This window comes from Triticum dicoccoides, chromosome 5B (assembly GCF_002162155.2).
Source record: "Triticum dicoccoides isolate Atlit2015 ecotype Zavitan chromosome 5B, WEW_v2.0, whole genome shotgun sequence".
Classification (NCBI taxonomy): Eukaryota; Viridiplantae; Streptophyta; class Magnoliopsida; order Poales; family Poaceae; genus Triticum; species Triticum dicoccoides.
In genome coordinates this window covers 493,250,656-493,272,950 of record NC_041389.1, presented here as the reverse complement: position 1 = coordinate 493,272,950, position 22,295 = coordinate 493,250,656, and the positions used below count along the sequence as shown (strand labels likewise).

The 22,295-nt window shown below is 45.3% G+C and overlaps 3 protein-coding genes and 1 pseudogene across 3 annotated transcripts; 2 read left to right on the top strand and 2 right to left on the bottom strand.

The window, feature by feature from the left end:
- Positions 1-1,805: 1,805 nt before the first annotated feature.
- On the top strand, positions 1,806-3,961 carry LOC119305877 (heat shock 70 kDa protein BIP5-like). Its single transcript, XM_037582279.1, has one exon. The coding sequence runs from the start codon at positions 1,806-1,808 to the stop codon at positions 3,786-3,788; it is 1,983 nt and encodes a 660-aa protein (XP_037438176.1). The 3' UTR covers positions 3,789-3,961.
- A 2,438-nt stretch (positions 3,962-6,399) lies between these two features.
- LOC119309847 lies at positions 6,400-9,111 on the bottom strand (annotated as a pseudogene).
- Positions 9,112-9,489: 378 nt separating this feature from the next.
- Positions 9,490-12,467, top strand: LOC119311112 (calcium-dependent protein kinase 22-like). The gene is made up of 6 exons (XM_037586740.1): positions 9,490-10,466; positions 10,585-10,737; positions 10,966-11,081; positions 11,174-11,341; positions 11,574-11,804; positions 12,318-12,467. The coding sequence occupies exons 1-6, from the start codon at positions 9,617-9,619 to the stop codon at positions 12,456-12,458; spliced, it is 1,659 nt and encodes a 552-aa protein (XP_037442637.1). The 5' UTR covers positions 9,490-9,616; the 3' UTR covers positions 12,459-12,467.
- On the bottom strand, positions 10,781-16,985 carry LOC119311113 (glycine oxidase-like). The gene is made up of 10 exons (XM_037586741.1): positions 16,626-16,985; positions 16,393-16,545; positions 15,805-16,019; positions 15,644-15,714; positions 15,285-15,444; positions 14,593-14,785; positions 14,228-14,383; positions 14,031-14,119; positions 13,203-13,296; positions 10,781-11,309 (listed from the first exon to the last, which is right to left on the bottom strand). Exons 1-10 carry the CDS (start codon positions 16,921-16,923, stop codon positions 11,299-11,301), a joined length of 1,440 nt encoding a protein of 479 aa, XP_037442638.1. The 5' UTR covers positions 16,924-16,985; the 3' UTR covers positions 10,781-11,298.
- Between the last annotated feature and the right edge of the window lie 5,310 nt (positions 16,986-22,295).

Genomic DNA, 22,295 nt, shown 5'->3' with positions numbered 1-22,295 from the left:
TGATGAGAAGCGGGGAATGAGGAGGTGCCGTCATTGTGTGGGGGTCAACAACGGGCAGCTCGTTGTAAGAATAGCACGTGGTCGTCAATGTCCCAGATTGCCTCGTGTTGGGATGGGAACGAGCGAATGTCAGTTGGTTATTATGATGTTCGTAAAAAGGAACCCAAATATGTACCGCATGTCAACTAGAGGGCAGGTCCTCCAGTGAACGTTTTGTTCGCTGGGGAGGTACATTCCAGCAAACTAAATTTCCCCATGTGGAAGGTTCGCTCGACCACGGTCCAACGCAACCCCCCAGCTGGCCCAGATAGTACGCGGCGAAAAAAGCTAGGCCTAGTGAATTGTTTTTTTAATACCATCAAAAAATAATAAAAATGATGATGCATAAAAGGCAGAGAACATAAATTTACAAATTGCTATGCTCTAAAAATATGAAAATGCCTATATTTTCTTTGCCGAAAACAAGAAATAAATTTACCATGCTATAGATTAAAAAATGTCATGCTCTTCATAAAAGAAAAGGGCATGCTCTTTATGATAAAAAAATTGACATACTCGTACTAACTAAAATTGTCATGCTCTACCAAAATTACATGCTCTTTATAAATAAAAATGCCATCCTCTTTAAAATAATAAATGGCATGCTTTATAGAAAAAATGCCAAGCTCTCTGTAATAAAAAAAGTCATGCTCTACAAAAAATGCCACGCTATTTAAAAAGTATCTTGCTCTTAATAAAAAATGACATGTTATTTTCAAAAAGTGCCATGCTATTTTAAAAAGGTCATGCTCTTAATAAAAATGATATGCTCTTAACAACAAAAATGACATGCTATTTTAAAAAATGGCATGCTATTAAAAAAATGTCATATTACTTAAAAAAATTGGCGTGCTATTCAAAAAACGACATGTAATTTTTTTAAATGCCATGCTCTTAATAAGAAAATGTTATGGTCATTAAAAATAAAATGCCATGCTCTTAATAACAAAAATGTCATGCTCTCACAAATAAAAATGCCATGGTATATACATCAAATGCCATGGCTTCTTCAAAAATGGCATGGTTCCTACACAAAAATGCCATGCTACCTATAATATAATTGCACGTGGCAAGTTTAGAAAATCCCCCCTCTAAACAAAGGTACTTGGCAATAAACAAATATAACTTGCACATGGCAATTTTTTAGAAACATGTTCTCTAAAAAAGCATGACAACCTTTTGGATTTTTAATGATTTTTTTCTTTTAAAAAGATGGAATCTTTTTTGGAAATTTTCTGGATTTTTCAGTTGAAAATTTCAAGTGAAAAAGGAATTCATATTAGCTTAAAAAATGTGGCAAGTTTGATCTGAAATCTGTAGCTGGCGTCGAACCTCTCCCTGCTTCGAGATTCATGAGCAAGATCCAAGGGTTAGTGGTGCGTTCGCTCGAGATCATCAAATACCTGATGTTCGTCAGTTAGATATTCCGTATAAAAAAAGGCTCCCGTGAGGCCCACTCAGAACAAAGGGCCCTGAAAGGCCCATAAACGAAGGGAAGCCGAAAACAAAACACATCGACGTTCTTCCTACCGAGATCAGTCAGCATGCATACGACACGTCAGGGCATATTCTTAGCCGCCAGATCAGCAAAACGCACGGCTGAGATCACCGGAGGGACGCGTCCAGACGTCCCACGACGATCGGAGTCGGAGACCGCCTCCGATTCATCCTGCAGCACGCACGCTATGCCGCTATATATACGAACGACGGCAAAGCAAAACAGATTGATCAAATCAAATCAAACCAAGCACAACGAGTCAGTCGAGATGGCTCGTGCGCCGATGTGGATGTTCGCTACGCTCGTCGCGGCATTGCTTCTCGTGATGCCAGCTTCTTCCGCTGCGCCCACGGGAGGCGACACGGGCACCGTGATCGGCATCGACCTCGGCACCACCTACTCGTGCGTCGGCGTCTACCGGAACGGCCGCGTCGAGATCATCGCCAACGACCAGGGCAACCGGATCACCCCCTCCTGGGTCGCCTTCGCCGACGGCGGCGAGCGGCTCATCGGCGAGGCCGCCAAGAACCAGGCGGCCGCCAACCCTGAGCGCACCATCTACGACGCCAAGCGCCTCATCGGCCGGGACTTCGACGACGCCGTCGTGCAGCGGGACATCAAGCTGCTGCCCTACTCCGTCGTCGACCGCAAGGGCAAGCCGCACATTCAGGTGCGGGTCAAGGACGGCGACGTGCGCGTCTTCAGCCCCGAGGAGGTCAGCGCCATGGTGCTCTCCAAGATGAAGGAGACCGCCGAGGCCTACCTCGGCGAGAAGGTCACGCACGCCGTGGTCACCGTGCCGGCCTACTTCAACGACGCGCAGCGCCAGGCCACCAAGGATGCCGGCGTCATCGCCGGGCTCAACGTCCTCCGCATCGTCAACGAGCCCACCGCTGCAGCGATCGCCTACGGCATCGACGAGAAGGGGCCCGAGAAGAACGTCCTGGTGTTCGACCTTGGCGGCGGCACCTTTGATGTCAGCGTGCTGTCCATCGACAATGGCGTGTTCGAGGTCCTGGCCACCAACGGCGACACTCACCTCGGCGGCGAGGACTTCGACCAGCGCTTGATGGACTACTTCATCAAACTGATCAAGCGGAAGCACGGCAGGGACATCAGCGGCGACCTGCGCGCGCTGGGGAAACTGCGCCGGGAGTGCGAGCGCGCCAAGCGTGCGCTCAGCAACCAGCACCAGGTGCGCGTTGAGATCGAATCGCTCTTCGACGGTGTCGACTTCTCGGAGCCGCTCAGCAGGGCACGGTTCGAGGAGCTCAACAGCGACCTTTTCCGGAAGACGATGGTGCCGGTGAAGAAGGCCATGGCGGACGCTGGGCTCAGCAAGGCTGACATCGACGAGATCGTGCTCGTCGGCGGCAGCACCAGGATTCCCAAGGTGCAGCAGCTCCTCAAGGACTACTTCAACGGCAAGGAGCCCAACAAGGGGGTCAATCCCGACGAGGCCGTCGCGTACGGCGCCGCCGTGCAGGCCAGCATCGTGAGCGGACACGTCGACGAAAACACCAAGAAAATGATCCTGATCGATGTCGCGCCGCTTACACTAGGCCTGGAGACGGTCGGCGGTGTGATGACGAAGCTGATCCCGAGGAACACGGTGGTGCCGACAAAGAAGACACAGGTGTTCACGACGTACCAGGACAAGCAGACCACCGTGTCCATCAAGGTGTACGAGGGCGAGAGGAGCATGACCAAGGACAACAGGCTCCTCGGCAAGTTTGATCTCTCTGGAATCCCACCAGCTCCGAGGGGCGCATCGCAGATCGAGGTGACGTTCGAGGTGGACGTGAACGGCATCCTGCACGTGAAGGCGGCGGACAAGGGCACCGGCAAGTCGGAGAAGATCACCATCACCAACGAGGGCGGCCGGCATAGCCAGGAGGAGATCGACCGGATGGTGCGCGAGGCAGAGGAGTTCATGGAGGAGGATCGCAAGGTCAAGGAGCGGGTCGACGCCCGGAACAAGCTCGAGACATACGTGTACGACATCAAGAACACGGTCGACGGCAAGATGGCCGACGCCATGGAAGGGGACGAGAAGGAGAAGGTCCAGGATGCGGTGAAGGAGGTGAATGAGTGGCTCGACGACAACCCGGAGGCGGAGAAGGAGGACTACGATGAGAAGCTCCGTGAGCTTGAAGACGTGTGCAACCCTGTCATCACGGCGTTGTACCAGAGGTCTGGAGGTGCACCGGATGATAACAACACTGAAGAGGACGATCATGATGAACTCTAGGCATGGGGCGATACTTTGGTCAGTGTTGACGAGGCATGGTTGCTGAGGTGGTTCCAGATAGCATGATATTGAATACACTGATGCATATGGATCAGTGTTGCATGCAAGGGAAGAACGTGGTGGGTCCATTTAGACGTTGCTAGTATGCTGCATGTCACCTTTTTTCCAGCGCCCTTTTCCCTCCCATGCTTGCTTTTAGGTGACAGGCCAGCTCTTTAATTTAAATCGCTATGCATAACTGACGCTGCTAATTACTATGGGGGTGAATAGAATAATACTATAGTATAAATTTTATCATATGCATAAGGATTTTTATCTGGTATGCATAACTAACCACTGATCACAAGTCATAAGAACTCTATGAAGGATGTGTTTGAACTTTTGCATGAAAATCATAAGAACTTTTGAAAAAACCAGTAAAAACATAAAGTTCTTTGAGTTTTGAAGGTAAAGTTCAAAAGAAGAGTTAATAAAGTTCTCTGACTATTTTTCAACAATTATAACATATGCCAAAGTTTTTCAAAAGTTCTTCTGTTTTTCATGGCAAAGTTCAGAGACCAATTCAATAAAGTTTTGTTCTCTTCGAAATTATTTAAAGAACATTCTTCTAAACCAATTTAAACAACAAGATATTTGATTTTTGGGGCATTTAAATCATGTTTGTGTGCTGGTCTACAGCCACCATCAAAGATAATAAGAGGAATTACTCACGTAATTGGACTGGAAGATTAATGCTGGACATGCAAGAATCTGGTAACACCTACCCGCACCTACTACCTGACATGCATGTGAAAGAGAAGGACACGGTTGCAAATACCAATGTCAGCTTTCTCACATGCATCTTTCGATCATGAGCAGCTTTGGGCGATGGAGATTGGCGCTGTGGATGGAACGCGAATGTAAATGGCTTTATCGGACGGAAAGTACGCAAATTCCTAATATGGGCTCTCACACTTTTCCATCCTTAGCATTTTTTTGTGTACAAAACGTGTGATGCTGATGTTTACCTCGCATGATCAAGTAAAACAAGTGACAATACCATACAGCTCATGCAGTTTTCAGCACCATCTTTCTCACCATTTTCTCTTGCATAGAGATCCACCCGAAAGTGACCAACTAATGGTTTCTTAGTTGTCACAACAACTTTTGGCACTCAAAGTAACTTTTTCTATGGACATTCAGTATGACTTCTTGAAAATGTTCAAACTACACCTCAGATTATGGATTGTGTAAACTCTCTCGGTCTCTCCCGCGGTGTGCTATCAAATTCTTGATGAAATTATAGCTTAAGTGCAATATGCACTTTTGAATATACTGGTGCAACCATGAATGTTCCATTCCAGTGCAACCCAACCAAGTCTATAAATTCTGGATCCGGCGACACTTTACAAAGTCAGCCGTTGTGGTTTTTGGCTGGCTTCTTCTTACCATAACATTAGTATTCCAAGATATATATAACAACAAAAGCTCACAAACATAAAACAAATGAGCAACAACTATTTGATGACGCTTTTCGCGCTAGTGTTTTTATATATGATGCTCTTAATGCCCTTGCAAGTAACAAGCGTCGATCTTGTATGTTACACCAGGAGTAGAGGTATTACAGTTTGAGAAACATACACAACTGTGCAACACTACGAACACACATGCATCTTTGTTTCATGTTCTCAATTCCTCCTCTCCTGCCGCCACCACGGCGAGTGGTGGTCGTTGGGGCCGGAGCCCGGGTAGTCCTCCAGCTCCATCTCCATCTCCATCTCCATCCTCCTGCTAACAGCACCGCGGTCGACCTCTCCCGCCACGACAGCCTGGGGTGATCATAACGAAAAAATTCAGGCCAATTACAGTTTGCACAGTATGGTCTGAAACTGCCACTAGCTTCTTCCGTGAACACAAATAGCTAGAATACTATCATCACCTGACCATCTGCTCCACTGGAAGTTGGGATTGCCTCGGTCTTCTGCAGCTGCTCCCTCGGGGCCGCTGATGCATACGGGAATAAACTCGTCCTCTCAGTCAGGCAGAACAATATAACAAAATCTCTAAATGGCATTTTCTTCAAAAAAAAAAAACTCTAGATGGTATGAGACGATTACAAGCTGAGAGTGAAATCGCAGCCCTTGAAGCATGGATGAGGCAGCAGAAGCCGAGCAGAGACACCACTGCCAGGTGCAGCGCAGGCAATTTCTCCACCTGTCTCCTCTTAAGCATTTCTTCAAGTGTGCCTACTCTTCTTCTTCTGCACCCATGAGGAGTGCTCATGTAGAGGGCCTGAACTGCAAGCTATTTTATAGCACAGTTAAAAGTTGTCATGGAGCAAGGAGCCACCCACAGATTGAGGCCTCTGAAGCATCCTCCACAACCTTAGTTAGTTGCTATATAAGTAGTTCATCACCTTTTTCCAAGTGCTTCATTAGCTCACATGATGAGCTTTTTATGACTGGAAAGGAGGTGGCTAGCATTTCGTAGGCATGCGTGCTGTTTCTTGCAAGCTCGGCGAATTGCTAGGCAAGCACGCGAAAAGGGGCGAGCAAAAAGGAATGATTATGGCCAGGAATAGGTAAAAGGAAAGCAGAAAGTTAGGGCTCAATGCAATTTCTTGCATATAGGATGGTGACATGATCAGCACTACACTCAAAAGATGGCAAACAATGTCAGACACTGGCCCGATTATTCGTCTAAGTTATACACAGAACTGAGGGCTCAAGCGGCCTTGATCGGCTTTTTGCGAGCCGTGATAAGCTGTGTTTATTTAGAGAACTTCCAGATCTCCCTCTCGGGGGGCTCGGTGACAAGGTGCACACCGAAGGCACCCTCCTCGTCGGCCAATGCTCTGAGCTGCCGCACTGCACTGCTGGAGCCGATGTAGTTCTTTTTCGCCGCGAGATACATCACTCCATATGGTGGCCGCAGGCACTGCAAGGGCAAGAACAACAGAGCGAACGAAGATCGAGGTTAAGCAGGTTCAGTTTCGAGGTAAATGGCGAATCTGCATAATGCCCCCCAGGAAAGTACTCACTGCCTTTATTGGGCATCTCATGGCGAGAAAGAATCTTCCCTGATAAAATGACACGGAGAATAGCATTACAAATTTACCAACTAACCTTTTTGATGAGCGAATACAGGTTTTGAAGAGAGCTTGCGGAGTAAGGGATCTCATTCACTAACACTATGTCGTATCAACCCTCGTCTCCTGCACAGGCCTCGTTTCCCTTCTCCCATGCACGGTGTAGTTTTGTAGATCGTCTCGACGAGGTTTCATGGCAGATATTGTTCCCATCCTGGTTGCTGCAACCATCCAAAAAAGTCGTCTTCAGAGAACCCTAGCCCTTTGCCGGACGATGCATCCACCTTGTCCTCCTGTATCACTGACAGGACCGTGTGAAGCTCATCCCACTCCCCAGCACAGAAATGGATGTCTTGAGATAACTGTTGCCATGATGGAGTAAGAGGGCTTCCTTGCTGGTGGCTCTGTTTGTCTCGAGTTTGCTATCTTATTATTCCAGCACTGGGATCCTGAAAATATACTGTTGAAGCTCCCTAAAATGTTTGGAAAGAGGGCATTAGAAGCCTAAACGGATGGTCATTGCATTTTTTTTTCAGAAAAGAAACAAGGATATTCATTGTTAGTGCATTAGCCAAACACAGTACAGGTAAATACGCTTTTTTGTGCACGAATGGAACAACAATGAACAGTAGTATACTAGATAGGTATACTATGGTAAATGACTTGGATACTGAAGGCAAGTGAAATCTGAAGTTACTTTTTTAAAGTAATAAAGATAAGTCATGGATAGCTGCAGTACCTTCAGGCAAGAAAATATCGTAGGAAGCCCATATCCGCAGCCCAGCTGCATCAGAAAATAATAATTAAACAGTTGCCAAAGAACCACAAATTGACAGAGTATGCCAATATATGTGGTTTGCATTAGGACTTAAAGAAACAGACCAAGCCCCAAGAAGTAATTTCAGTGAAAGAACCTTTATTTATTGTGCACACTGATAAGTACAACACATACTGAAAACAACGTGTCAAGCCAGGCAATAGGCTCGATACCAACTTAGAGGATGGGAGCGTGTTAGTGTTGATGAAAATACATGATTAATGAGAAGAACAATACATTTGTCAGGTGGAGATCGATAGATCGCTAGAACCACTTGTTGTTCACAGCTTTTCATAGTTATTGCACTTAATATTCTAGTGTTTGAAGGTAAGAACAATATCTACAGTGTGCAGCCTTTGCATTGCTGCCTACATAAATCGATTTAAGGACGAAATTAACAAATAAAATGGACATTGGGTAGTACTTAGTCTTTGTGAATTTGTGTCATTCGCAGTCCTTCGTATAAGAAAATTGACGTAAGGCAGTACACTATTAAACAAACAGTAAGCGCTACAAACTAAATGCATGAACATAGCTTTACTAGAAGTACTGCATACATACATGGAACAAAGCTAGAGTTGTACCTCTAAAACCCGTTTGCTTCAGATTGTCAGTAGTCCATCACGGATCTCATTCTTCAGAACATTTACTAGCTGGAGTGAACTCTCACAGCAATTCAAGGGCCCTAGTGTAAAAGATAATTAAATCCAGACCTTCACCTTTCCAAGTAGCAAGCATAATGATATGCCTGGTGGGGCTATTACTCTTACCTTCACCTTTTGGAGTTGCAAGATCTGATCTAGATAGTCCAACAATATCAACAACACTGAACTTCCCCTAAAACAAGTTTAAAAACAGAAAATCACAAATTGCTTATCCAGAGGAATCACAAACAAGTACTCCCTCCGTAAAGAAATATAAGAGCGTTTAGATCACTAAAATAGTAATCTAAACGATTTCTTTAAAGAGGGAATACCAATTATATGCCTACCACATAAATAGCCAGTACAATTAAATCATAAGTCCATAAATCCTTACACCGTTGAACCACAATGAACAAAAATAAGCTGGAACAAGTAGCAAGTATAGAAAAAAGTTATGGATCACCTTGAATATATTCATGCCGTGCATCTCAATATTGTCACCCGCATACTTGTAGTTGTATGGATGAACATTCTGCATACCGATGCAAACAATGCCAGCTTATTAGTCAGCAGATAACGAAATGCCCTTCCCATCAGGAAATGCTCTGAACAGGCAGGACAAGTGCTAAGCATCGACTATGCCGAGCCAAGCAACAGCAAGTGCTAAGCATCGCAAGACAAGATCAAAACGAAGGGGGAAGATCTTACCTGCTTCAACGCAGAATTTGGCCCCGGCGGAAAACCCGCAAAATCTCGCCGGGCGACGGAGTCGGAGAGGGGAGAAAATGGATCCAATCAACCCAAGGAAGGAGGCAGTTGGCTCGTCCGGAAACGGAGGAAGAGAGATGTTCGCGCGTGCGAAACTGATGCGGGAATGGAGGAGAATCCGAGCGCTGTGTTCGTCTCCGTTCTCTGACTGACAGTCTGACTCACTGGGGCGCAGGCGGCGAGTTCGTCTCGGTAATCTCCAGAATGGCACTGCTGTCTGATGGGACAAGGCCTCTCAAATGACCGTGAGCCTAAACGGGCCGGCCCGGCCGGCTTTCTCCCGTACATAGGCCGTAGTACAGGCCACGCAAGCAGTGGCGCGCGCTCGCGCGCTCGCGGGCTCCGAGACCAGCGGCCGACCGCGCAGACCGGTGGCTACCCCCTTCCCTCCTCCCTCCCTCCTTCCCTTCCACCCCGCGCGTGCGTGTGCGTGGAACGCGCGAACGGAGCCGAGGCAGGGGGCGCGCGCTGAGGCGGAGGCGGAGGCAGGGGTAAACACCCAGCGGCGTCCGTCTGGCCGTGCGACGGCGCCATGGGTGGCTGCTACTCTGTCATCGCGGCCTCCAGGCTGCTGGCCCGGAGGCGCGCCGCCGCCGCCATCATGCCCGTGGCCAGCGCCGACGACTGTCCCCCCGACAGCGACGCCAACAGCAGCAGCTGCTGCAGGAAGAAGCGCAGGTCCACCAAGTGGAGGCGGAGCGCGCCGATCCTGGGCGAGGACGACCAGTGCGCGCCCGGAGGGGAGGGCTTCGCCAAGCGGTACCGGCTGGGCGCGGAGCTGGGGCGCGGGGAGTTCGGGGTGACGCGCCGGTGCGAGGACGCCGCCACGGGCGAGGCGCTGGCGTGCAAGACCATCCGCCGCAAGCGGCTGCGCCGCGCCGCCGACGCCGAGGACGTGCGGCGGGAGGTGGAGATCCTGCGGCGCATGTCGGCGCTGGAGGGCGCGGGCGGCGCCGTGGTGCGGCTCCGCGAGGCCTGCGAGGACGCCGAGGGCGTGCACCTGGTGATGGAGCTGTGCGAGGGCGGCGAGCTCTTCGACCGCATCTTCGCCCGGAGCCACTACACGGAGCGCGCCGCCGCCAAGATCGGCCGCACCATCGCGCACGTCGTGCAGCTGTGCCACGACAACGGGGTCATGCACCGGGACCTCAAGCCCGAGAACTTCCTCTTCGCCGGCAAGGAGGAGGACTCGCCGCTCAAGGCCATCGACTTCGGCCTCTCCGTCTACTTCGAGCCCGGGGAGCGCTTCACCGAGGTGGTCGGCAGCGGGATCTACATGGCGCCGGAGGTGCTCATGAGGAGCTACGGCCCGGAGGCCGACGTCTGGAGCGCCGGCGTCATCCTCTACATCCTCCTCTGCGGAGTGCCTCCTTTCTGGGGAGGTGCGTGCCTTTCTTCCTTGCTTCTTTCCACACCTTCTTCAGTATGATGAATGCAGGTCCATTCCTCCTCTGATTCCCAGTGCTCATGTGATTTTATGTCCCGATGAACCGGGCGCAGACACCGATGAGCGCATCGCGGAGTCCATAATCCGGGGTGAAATCAAGTTCGAGAGGGAGCCATGGCCCAAGGTCTCCCAAACTGCAAAGGACCTTGTCAAGAAGATGCTTGATCCGGATCCTGCTACCCGCTTGACAGCAAAGCAAGTCTTTGGTAATGGCCACCTTAATTTGGTGTAGTTTCCAGCTCGCAGACAGGCCAAACAAACACAACATGCACTCACAAATTTGCTACAAGTTCACAGCAAACTTGCTAGAAGTTTGCTACTCCTGCAAATTTGCTTATTTCATGGTATTATTGGGAAACCGGAGGTCTAGCGATGCATGACGAATGGTGTTATGCACTGAACTAAGAGCATTAATTTCTCCTCCTACGAAACAGAGCATCCGTGGCTCAAGAACGCCGACAAGGCTCCGAATGTGTCACTTGGAGAGCTTGTTCGATCCAGGCTTAAGCAATTCTCATCCATGAACAAGTTCAAAAAGAAGGCACTCGGAGTAAGTTGCACGGAACCGGGCCACATTGTTCTTGATTTTTCTTCCAGTGTGATATATTCTTGATGTGAATCATTTTCCAATGATTAATGAAGGTCGTTGCCAAGAATTTACCGGCGGAGGACATCGAGAACTACACTCAGATGTTTCAAATGATAGACAAGGACAAGGACGGTACTTTGACGCTTGAGGAGCTCAAGGAGGGCTTGCAGATAAACGGTCATGCTGTTCCTGAGACAGAGATACAGATGCTGTTAGAAGCTGTGAGTGGCTACTATATGCATTTAGAGGGGTATTTCGGTTATAATAGGATTTGAAAAATAAAGTTAGCAGCGTCATTCTGAACTGGAACTTCATGGGGCATTTCTCACAATTGAGTACTTAGCAGTGGCACATATCTAGCTTTCCCAATCCTGGCACGAGTCTAAATGCAATTGAAACCAAGTATTTATCACGAGCTACATTATGTTCTAACACAGTTTCTTCCTTTTCCAGGGTGACATAGATGGAAATGGCACCTTGGACACTGACGAGTTTGTGACAGTCTTACTTCACATAAAAAAAATGAGTAATGAGGAGTACCTACCTGAAGCTTTCAAATACTTTGACAAAGATGGCAATGGATATATTGAAATGGAGGAATTGATGGAGGCTTTAGGTGATGACGAACTAGGCCCAGATGAGCAAGTGATCAAAGACATTATACGTGACGTTGACACGGATGAGGTCAGTTTAGACTTTAGACAACAAATTAATCAAAAAAAATTGATCACTTAATGCTGCTGTATCTCAAGAAAGTTGACCTTGCTGATTTTGAATGCTGATACTGTAGACACCATTTATCCATATCATATGAGTCCAAGGAAATTTTAAGCTAGCTGGATTGTTTACCCTAAACCCCCATTTTAAATCCTGAAACTGTAGACTGTTTGAGGCTGTTTCCAGTGAAAAGGGCACATACAAAAATTACCTGCTTTCCCCCCTCGTTCTCAGGAAGTGCCAACTAATGTTTGACAAAAGGAAATTACTACACCTTGAAAGAAGCGTAAATCAACAACAATCCCCATAATTTGCTGAAATGCCAGCATTGTTTAGTGTTTACCTAATTCTAGTGTAACGAGAAACCCATGAAGCAATAATAACTTACGTATTGCTGCCATCCATGGGGTTTTCCAGTCCAAGAGTACACAAGCACATTCTTCTATAGGATAACTGACATTTTATATGCATATGCAACAGGATGGTCGCATTAGCTATCAGGAGTTTCAAGTGATGATGAGATCTGGCTCAGACTGGAGGAATGCTTCTCGGCGGTACTCAAGAGCAAATTTCAGCAACCTCAGTCATCAGCTCAACCTCAGTCAAAAGCTGTGCCAATGACTTCTATGGAACAAGACCAATCCAAGCAGCAGCTAACCCACTGAGTGCATCGAATAGAAAGTAAGCATCAGTAGATGACCTAAAACTCAAATCGGATTACTGGGTTTGGAGGACATCAGGATTTAAAGAATAGCTCATAACCCAGTTGCTCGGATGACAGAGTTCCTGAAGCAGAAGCAGAAAACCCAATGGCATCGCCCTTTGTACTGAAACCAAAATATTTCACACCTAGGATACATACTAATGTCTTAGGTACGGCCAGATGTAAGGGAAGAAAAGCACTTCCCCAATTTTGACATTTTACTACTGTGTCAAATTTTAAAAGAAGTTGAATCCAATAGAAACGAAAATTTCATGGATCAACATTACGAATTGCCAAAAGGAGCATTCCAATTTCCATCCAGTATACTCTGCGCAATGAACTGATACGCGGCATGCAGAGTTGCCATGAACTCCGGAGAAATTCAGAAGAAAACTGTTAGTTAAATTAAGACAGATATAAATCAGGGTGACAGCCTCCATTTCGAAACTAAGGTAAATTGTATTGATAGGCTATATAGGCCTCTGTCTAAAAAACATGACAACTGACACGAATTACATTAAGTCACCTTCAAAGCTAGCTGCCAAGGCGTGAAATATCAGTCCTAATTTGGGACCATGTTGCAGACATAAATAATGTCATTATATTGAACCATACCAGCAATTTAGTCGCAAAAAGGTTACCATGATGTTTATTAGAATTACCTGAAAATCTATTTTCTATGGAGAAAGGCGTGAAGTCCACTCTTCCAGGGTCACCAAGAATCATATCTGTTACCATTTCAGCAGTACCTAGCGCCTGAAGTAAAAATGGCAGAAGAAGAATATCATTTTTATTAACTTTTTAAAAAGGGAAATAGCAGTAGAAATTTATCCCAACCACTAAGAATGTGTAAAGCTCATAACTGTATTTAGTCGACCATATCAAGCAACTGTGTGTTGTTGACTTGTTGTTCTATTCAATCAAGGGAGCAAGCTTTCATAGCAAGGGAATGTCTGTTATGTCACTGCAAAGGTCAACAATGTTTTGAGCTACTTGTATTAGCAAGTAAACGACACATTATCTATGTACACGGAGCTTGATCGTGCACAACATGAAAATGCCTTAGGCTTTAGCTTTCTGGTGGTCGAAATTCACCAGAGTCTTCATCTAAGTACAGCCTCATTCTGCGCTCTAGATAGGCGACTTCCAGCTTATGTATATGGAAACTCAAAAAGAAAGCAACGCGCCTGCTGACATATGGTTTACTCTATCTCATTTGGAATATGATGCCCGCATGCAGGGTCATTCAACTGGTCATCTCACAGAACTAGAAATACAAAAAAAAAATGCAACCAGGGTAGCACAGTGCACAATTAATTATATGCAATGAATGGGAACACTCCCAGGAATGGGGGCTGGAATGGGGCTATCTTTGCTGCAACTACTCTTCTCCAGGAGCATGGAAATGTCATATGCTAAACTGCTTACAAAAATACTAAGCACAAAGAAGGAAAAACATTAACTGGAGCAGGTTTGCCCAATCGACTTACCAAAGCAAGTCCACTTCCTTCATGTCCTGTTGCAATCAAAACATTTGACATATCCGGAACAAATCCAATTACTGGCTTCCCATCAGGCACTGAAACAGATGAGGCATTTCTATCAGATATAGAGTGCAAAGCTAATAACATTGCATTGAATTATCTTTGAGGCACTATTTTGTTGTTCTAAAACCAAAAGGCCTTACTGTAGGGACGGTGCCCAATTCTGATTTCTTTGTCCTCATCAATATCAAGATGAACATTGTTGATGGCAGGAAAGAATTCTCCTGCACGGTCCCATATACTCTTCAGTATGGATTTATCAACCTCCCTTGAAAATCCTTTAAACTCCCTGCTGCTTCCTGTAAAAAAAATATTTGTGATCCGGGATTCATATTTTCTAACATAGTTGGCAAACAAAAAGTTATATAGAAAAGATATTCTTGTATGAATCAAAAAAATATTTACTGAGAAAAAACTTGATCCACTCATCCATAGATTTATTTCAGAAGATCTCCAAAAAGGTCAGCAAAAGGTGGAACAAAGGGATAAGTTTGAACTCTTAGATCACCTAAAACTAAATGCCCTTTTGTATTTAATGTTGCTGTCATTGATATGGATGCAGCGTCATGCTCATCTTTATTGGATGTTGAGGACAAGTGTATGCTATGTGAATTATCGCCCTGATGGTCAACATATCCCAGCTCCATTATGCCATGATTCAGCTTTAGCATGTCAAAATTTTCCAACACAAGCAGATGACCCTGAAATGGATAATGTAAAAATTACACTTTTTATGTTGTGAGATGTTGAAACAATAAGTTCTTAAATAACACGAAGAAAGGACCAGCATGCAAATATTATATTACGGAAGAAATGCTGTCGACAATTTCTCATGGTTTATTTTGAGCTAGCATAAGTATGTTTTCCATAGGATAGTTTTGAGTGCTGGGCGCATGCCTAGTATATGCAAATTTTATTTATAAAGCAGGTATAATCTGGTTTGGTATTAGAACGAAGATGTTAAAATACAAAACAGTGTCACAGAAAGTGCTGGACAACAGAGATTGTTTAAGTTGACTATCTCAAGTAAATATGGAAAGAAAACCATAAAGAGATTGTTTATGTTTTTGTTTCATCCCAGTTTGTTTATACTTACCATGTTAGGGAACAAACTACACTTTTTACTACGAGAATGCCAGGAAAATCAATCAAAATATTTCATATCAAAGGTTAATCAAAGAAATTTGGAATACCACGTACCTTTCGTGGCTTCACAGGAATATCCAGTGAAGAATTTGGTCCTAAGAAACTATGCAATAAGGACCGAGTCCAAGCACCAGAAGCAACTACAGTAGCTTTTCTGCCATATAAGATGTTCTTAGAAGTTTGGACACCTTCAACCCTTCCAGTAACCTCTGATCTGCATAAAGTAAAAGCAACACCATAATACAGAAGAATGGAAATGGCTTCGAAATAAATGAAAAGGCATCCTAACATGGTGATGGATAGCATCATCGTCAAGCTAATTATAGAAGCTACTTTGGTGCAATTCCAGTAGCCTGATAGCTGGTGCTCTTGTTCACGAACAGAAGTAGTCTGAAAAGAAGAGACCTTCATACCTTATCAATGACATGGCAGGATCATTGTAGAGCTCCATATATCTCCCTTTTGGAGTATATGACCTATTGATCTAATAAGAGAAAATGTTAACAGTTAGAGACGTGCAAGGATTCTTCTAACTACACTTATTATAGAAGAATCGAAGTTCTAGAGAAGAAACCTTTTCAATCAAAGACACGGCCTGGAACGCATCGATCTGACGGTCATCAGGTAAGAACATAGCACCACCATCGTTTCCGACACAGAGTGCGGGTTCTAATGCATGCAACGAAGAGGCAGACAAGCACTCCGCATTGATGCCTGCCTGAGACAGAACCTTAGTCTTCTCCTCCAGCGTAGCCAGCTCTTTAGAGGTTCTTCCAACCAATAAGCTTCCTTAACAAAACAAGCATTTCACATTCTGTTCAATCTCTCTCGCCGTGACTGAGAAATAAATAATCTGGGATGTGCATATAGTGAAGATGCAGTAAGACATGCCATCGAAGAAGTAAGTTATTTCAAGTATCATATAGCTGCACATAGCATCAGAAGGGTCGGAGTCCAAAGTAGCCTTATAATTAACTAACTTAGTGAAATCTACTGGACCAGAGGAGATGCAATTAACCTTTTACTGCCATTTCGAGCTACACTAAATATACTGCTACTGTACTCTGTAGTTATTCTACTGACTAGTATTTGAGGGGGGAGAACTTAATTCGCAATTCGATCACGAGTCAACGACTTATAGACAACCGTCACATGGCTTTACCTGTCCTCATCCATCCGAGGCTCTCACGCGCGCCGCCGGCGCGGAGGCCGTCCATCTCGGCCGCGAGCTCCTCCCACAGCTGCTTGCTCCGCACCGCCAGGTCCCACGTGTCGCTCCCGGGCGTCCGGTGTGACATCCACACGTACCCCTGCCCTGCAGCAGCAGCACCGCCGAACAAAATCAATCAGAACCCTAGGAGATGCATCCAAGCTGACCTCTGGAGGTGATGGTACCTGCGCCGGTGGCGCCGGAGCAGGGGACGGCGGCGTCGGCGACGGCGACGGAGAGCGGGGTGTGGAGGAGGAGGTGGCGGGCGATGGAGAGCCCGACGATCCCGGCGCCCACGACGACCACGTCGTGGTGGGAGGCGGGGGCGTGGGCGGAGGCGGAGGCGCTGGATCGGAGGGCCGGGAGCGGGCGCCGCCGCCGCGGGCCGCGGATGGAGAAGCGGTGGCCGCGCGAGGACCGGGAGGCGGATGGGAATGGCGCGGCGTTGGGGCTCGGAGCGGGGGAGAAGGCGACGGCGTCCATCGGGAGCGAAGACCGGAGGCGATCAGGCGAGGGAACGGCCGAGGTACTGTGGATGTGAGCTCGGGAGGAGGGAGTGGCACCAGGTCAACGGCCTTCATTTTGGGAGTAGTAACGAAGCTGACGTGGCCTGTCGGGCCCACCATCCAAAAGTAGGCCGTATTCGTATCGGGGGTCAGTTCGAATCTTCCTGGCCCACGCTAACTGGCCCGGTCATCATGTGTACGCTTACGGCCTGTTCGTTTTTTGAGAGAAAAAAAATGCCCCGGCCACTTAATGTGTGTATGTGGAAAATCCTATACGCCGCTCGCTAGGGAGCTCCTACCTGCCGCTCTCTGCGGCAGGGAGTCGGGGGCACGCACAGGGGTTCGCCCCGACTGGGCCGGCCCAATTGTTTTTCTTGGCTAAAAAAATAGATAGTATCATTTTTTTTCTTTTTTTCTCTTTTTTCTTTTCTGCTTATTTCCTTTTTTTCTCTTTTGAAAATCAAACAAAAAAACCTTGAATTTCTCAATCATTTTTTGAAAACATGAACGTTTGTTAAAACAGAGAACAAATATGAAAATGCGAACAATTTTTTAAAGCATGAATTTTTTTTGAATTTTGAGTACAATATTTAAAACAAAGAATAGTTTTGAAAAATTCTGAACAAATTTGGGACCACGAACAATTTTTTAAAGCACCAAATTTTTTTGAATCTTAAGAAGAAAATTTTGAAAATGAGAACCATTTAAAAAAACCGAACAAATTTGGAAGCATGAACAATTCTTTAAAAGCACGAACATTTTTTGAATCTTGAGAACAAACTTTGAAAATGAGAACCTTTTTAAAAAATCCTGAACAAATTCATAAACGTGAATAATTTTCGAAAATACGAAACATTGTATGAATTTTGAGAACAAATTTCGAAAAATAAGAACATTTTTTGAAAATCCAGAACAACTTTTTGAAAACTCTGAACATTTTTTCGCACATACACCAAATTTCCTTAAAAGGAAAAAACATTTTTCGAATTTGAGGAACACATTTTGAAAATACCTAACATTTTTTGAAATTCCAGAACATTTTTTGAAAATCCAGAACATTTTTCTGAAAAAAGCAGAAACATTTTCCTAATTTGAAGAATATTTTTTGAAATCTCATAACATTTTCTGGAAATCAAGAACATTTTTCTAAAAAGCAAAATCATTTTCCAAATATCAAGAACATTTTCTGAAAATCCAGAACATTTTTTGAGAATTCAAAACATTTTTTAAAACAGAAACAGAAAGGAATAAAGAGAAGAGAAAATGAAAAAAAAAAGAAAAAACGAAGGTTCCCAAAACCGGAAAAAACCGGCTGGAAAAGTCTAGAAGGTTCCCAAAACCGGGATCTGTGAAACGTGTTAAGCAGGCCGGCCCATTTAAATCGCTCGCCTCTGGTTCGCTATGCGTTTGCCCGACTTTTTGACGCAACGAGCGTCAAATAGGATATTCCCGCTCGCTACGTCGTTAATGCCGCGTGAGAACGACGCAGTGGGCCGGCCCAACTTCTAGCGATGCTTTTTTCTTCTTCTTTTCATTTTTAGTTATTTCTGTTTTTTGTCTCAAAAAAACTTATTTCTGTTTCTTTTTTATTTTCTTCTTTTCTTATTTTTTTATTTTTGTTTTCTTTCTTTGGTGTGTTATTTCTTTTTCTTTCTCCTCTTTTTTTTCAAAATATATCAATTTTTGGTTTGTGTTTCCATAAAATGTTCAGTTTTCAAAATTTTGGTCTCAAAATTCAAAAATTGTTCTCTTTACACAAAAAGTTTAAATGTACCAGATTCAAAAATTCAAATTCGAAATTCATATAATGTACCAGATTTAAATTTTTTGTTCACATTTTCAAAAAATGTCCGCGCTTACAAATTTGTTTGGTATTTTCCAAATTTGTTCCCTGTTTCAAAATTTGTTCTAAATATTTTAAAAAATGTTCGTGCTTTAAAACATTGTTCGCGCTTTCAAAATTGTTCTCCGTTTCAAAATTTGTTCTCAAGATTCAAAAAAAATGTTCCTGTTTAACAAATTGTCCGCGCTTCCAAATTTGTTCTCCGTTTCAAAATATGTTCTCAAGATTCAAAAAATGTTTGTGCTTTCAAAAATGTTCATGTTCAAATTTTGGTCCCTAAATTCACAAAATGTTTGTGATTTTAAATTTTTTGTTCAAAACTAAAAAAATATTCAGAAATTTGGTCGGTTTTTTTCGTAATTTCTTATTTTGGTCCATAGTTTAAAAAAATCGAAAGGAAATTTGTTCGTAATTTCTTAAGCAACGTTCAGTTTTCGCTACTACTTTTAGTTCTTTAAATCCGGCACTACAAGTCAGTCAACAACTCTATCTTTGGTCGCTCAGCCGCAATGGGCCGGCCCATTTCAGGCGCGCCCGGTGCGAAGCGACCACAATTTGCCGCAGAACGCGGCGAATAGGATCTCCCTGTATATGTAGCCAAACCCTATTCCACGCCCTTTGCGCCGGATAAAGGCATCGACGCAAACGGGCGCACACCCCCTGTGCTGTGGGCCGGCCCGTTTTTTCTTATTTTTTCTGGTTTTGAACTGCAAGAAGGCAATCGTGTCTGATTCCAAAATCGATCCCGTGACCTCTAGTTTATTCTTAGCTCAGCTAGCCAATTAGACAACCATCCTGACGTGCTTATGTACATCATATTTCTTCTTTTCTTCTTTTCTCATTTTCCTTTTTCCTTTTCTTTCCTCTTCCCTTTTTTTTCTTCTTCCTGTTTTTGTATATTTTTCTTTTTCAAAATGTGTGACCTTAATTAGCAGAATCGGTGAACTTTTCTCTAAAATTTGGTGAACTAGTTTTATCAAAATTGATGAACTTTTCCCAAATCCATGACCTTTTTCAAAATTCGGTGCACTTTGTTCAAATTCATGAACATTTTTTTATCAAAGCCGATGAACTTTTTTCAAATACGTGAACTTTATTCAAAATCTGGTGAACCTATTTTAAATTAGTGAACTTTTTTATCAAAATTGATTAACTTTTTTCAAATGCATGACCTTTTTTCAAAATTCGGTGAACTTTGTTCAAATTCGTGAACTTTTTTAATCAAAATCGATGAACTTTTTTGAAATTCATGATTTGTTTTTAAAATCCAGTGAAAATTCTTTAAATTAGTGAACTTTTTTATCAGAATCGATGAACTTTTCTCAAACCCATGACCTTTTTTAAAAATTCTGTGAACTTTTTTATCAAAATGGATGAACTTTTTTCAAATCCATGACCTTTTTAAAAAATTCAGTGAACTTTTTTCGAATACAATCTAGTGAACTCTTTTAATTCCATGAATTCGGTTTCTTAATAAATGAACTTTTAAAAATTCATGAATTCTTTTTTAAGTTTAGATTTCCTTTTTAAAATAATTTGTACTGGGAATGAAACACGGGTCTAATAGCACTAATTTTTGCATATAAACACATCAAGTTTTTTTAGGAAAGGCCATCATGGCTAGCTTTATTAAATGTGGAGCAGAGATACATTGTCTACGAGCGAATGAACCAGACAATCAGGTGTTATAAACACATCAAGTTGGTTGCGGTGGAGTGGTTATTGCACGTAAGGCCGTGGACGTTGGCATCCTGGTTCGATTCCCATGTCACGCATTTTTTTCTGGTTCCGTTTTCAGACATGTCAATTACTCCCTCCGTTTCTAAATGTAAATCTTTTTAGATATTTCACTATGGACTACGTACGAAGTAAAATGAGTGAACTACATTCTAAAATATGTCTATATACATCCGTGTGTAGTTTGTAGTGCAATCTCTTAAAAGGCTTACATTTAGAAAAAGGAGGGAGTAGCTTCCAGTCAACTTTCACGGTAATGCAGGGAATTATCTAGTCAATGTGGATGCAACGACTATGATTCCAGACGGCAGCTAGGAGCCTAGGACCACGCGCTGGATGTCCATCCACATGAAAAGGAGGATGTCAACACTATGGCACTCCAAGTCTGAGTGTTCCAAAAGAGGACAGCGTTTGGCCATGCCCAAACCAACGCGTGCTTTGCCCCCTTTAAAAACGCGCCCGCCCCTCAGATCTCATCACAAGTGTCCCGCCACCACATCTCCCCCGTGCCTGCAGCTCTGCGGCAGGGCAGTGCATATCCCTCCTCTGTATGCGTCGATTGATTGCTTGACGAGCTAGCAAAGAGAAGCTGGATCCGGAGGAGTGACACTGAGAAAACAAGTGCGGATTCCTTTTTTGACTCGTATTTGGATCGCAGCTGTTTTCCCAGGTCACCCCTTTGGGTTGCTTCCCTTGACTGATTCGGCCACCAGTCTGGGATGCATGCTACTCCGACGAATTGCTTTCCCCTGCTGGTGGGGTGAGACGGTATGCGCCGTGTTTTCATCGACCGGTGGTTTCTCCTGCTTCTTTTTTTCCCTGTTGAGTGCGCAGTGAACCTCGGGGAGAAGATGCGGTCGGCGATCGGCATCCAGAAATAAGAGAAGAAGGCCTCACAGAGCCTCCTCAGAGATCAGCGATTCTGGGCCGTTGGATCAATTCTCTTGATGCGTTTTCGTCCGTTGGATCGACATCTGGAGAAAGCTGGGCCGTTGGATCTGGGATCAGCACTACTGGAATGAATAGTTACTGCCTCCACGTGCTGCCGCTCACTCCCTGGTTCCCGACTGGGTCTCGCCGACTTGTGGGCCAGCCCGCTGTGTGAACCCCGCATGTCATTCTCTGTGGCTATGACCTGTCCCGTGCGGCCCGTTGGCGCATCAAGCGGTAAAAGATCTCAGTGCCACCGCCGAAATTCCCCTGCCCCGCCGAGGGCAATATTGGGATTTCGCATAGCCTCGCACCTCGTGGCTTCTACCGATTCGTGGCCTCGTCCCCAATCGGCGAGACGCCTAGGTTTTCTGTCGTCCTGCCGAAATTCCCCTGCCCCGCCGAGGGCAATATTGGGATCTCTCTCTCTCCCCCTCGCATCTCTCGCGCACGAGCAGCCGCCGCTCCTCCTTCTCCTTGGCACGAGCAGCCGCCGCTCCTCTCCACCTCCCTCTTCCTCCACACCATGAAGGGCGGCGACCTCGCCGTTGCCGTCATCGGGAGGAGAGCGACCGACGAACCTGGAGCATCCCCATCGACGGGATGAGAAGGAGGAGCGCAGGAACCTCGGGCGCCCCTCCGGCGACCATATCTTCTCCCTCGCCCGCCGTCGTGCCCCCGTCGGCTATGGCCTGTCCCGTTGGGTGGATGAATCGCTGCTCTACCCGGAGGGGCGCCAGACCGCCGTCCTCCTGCCCATGCGCGCCCGTGAAGAAGACAAACAGAGATGTGCGGCCTCAGATCCATCGTGTGAAGGCAGTGATGAGCGTTATGTCCAC

Bases quoted from the DNA above. Each gene is read 5' to 3' on its own strand.
- LOC119305877 (XM_037582279.1), top strand. From the start codon at position 1,806: ATGGCTCGTGCGCCGATGTGGATGTTCGCTACGCTCGTCGCGGCATTG.
- LOC119311112 (XM_037586740.1), top strand. From the start codon at position 9,617: ATGGGTGGCTGCTACTCTGTCATCGCGGCCTCCAGGCTGCTGGCCCGG. The intron at 10,467-10,584 runs GTGCGTGCCTTT...AACCGGGCGCAG, and splicing joins AGTGCCTCCTTTCTGGGGAG to ACACCGATGAGCGCATCGCG. The intron at 11,805-12,317 runs GTCAGTTTAGAC...CATATGCAACAG, and splicing joins GTGACGTTGACACGGATGAG to GATGGTCGCATTAGCTATCA.
- LOC119311113 (XM_037586741.1), bottom strand. From the start codon at position 16,923: ATGGACGCCGTCGCCTTCTCCCCCGCTCCGAGCCCCAACGCCGCGCCA. The intron at 15,445-15,643 runs GTATGAAGGTCT...TACTTTATGCAG, and splicing joins CCTGCCATGTCATTGATAAG to ATCAGAGGTTACTGGAAGGG. The intron at 14,120-14,227 runs GTAAGGCCTTTT...CATCTGTTTCAG, and splicing joins AATTGGGCACCGTCCCTACA to TGCCTGATGGGAAGCCAGTA.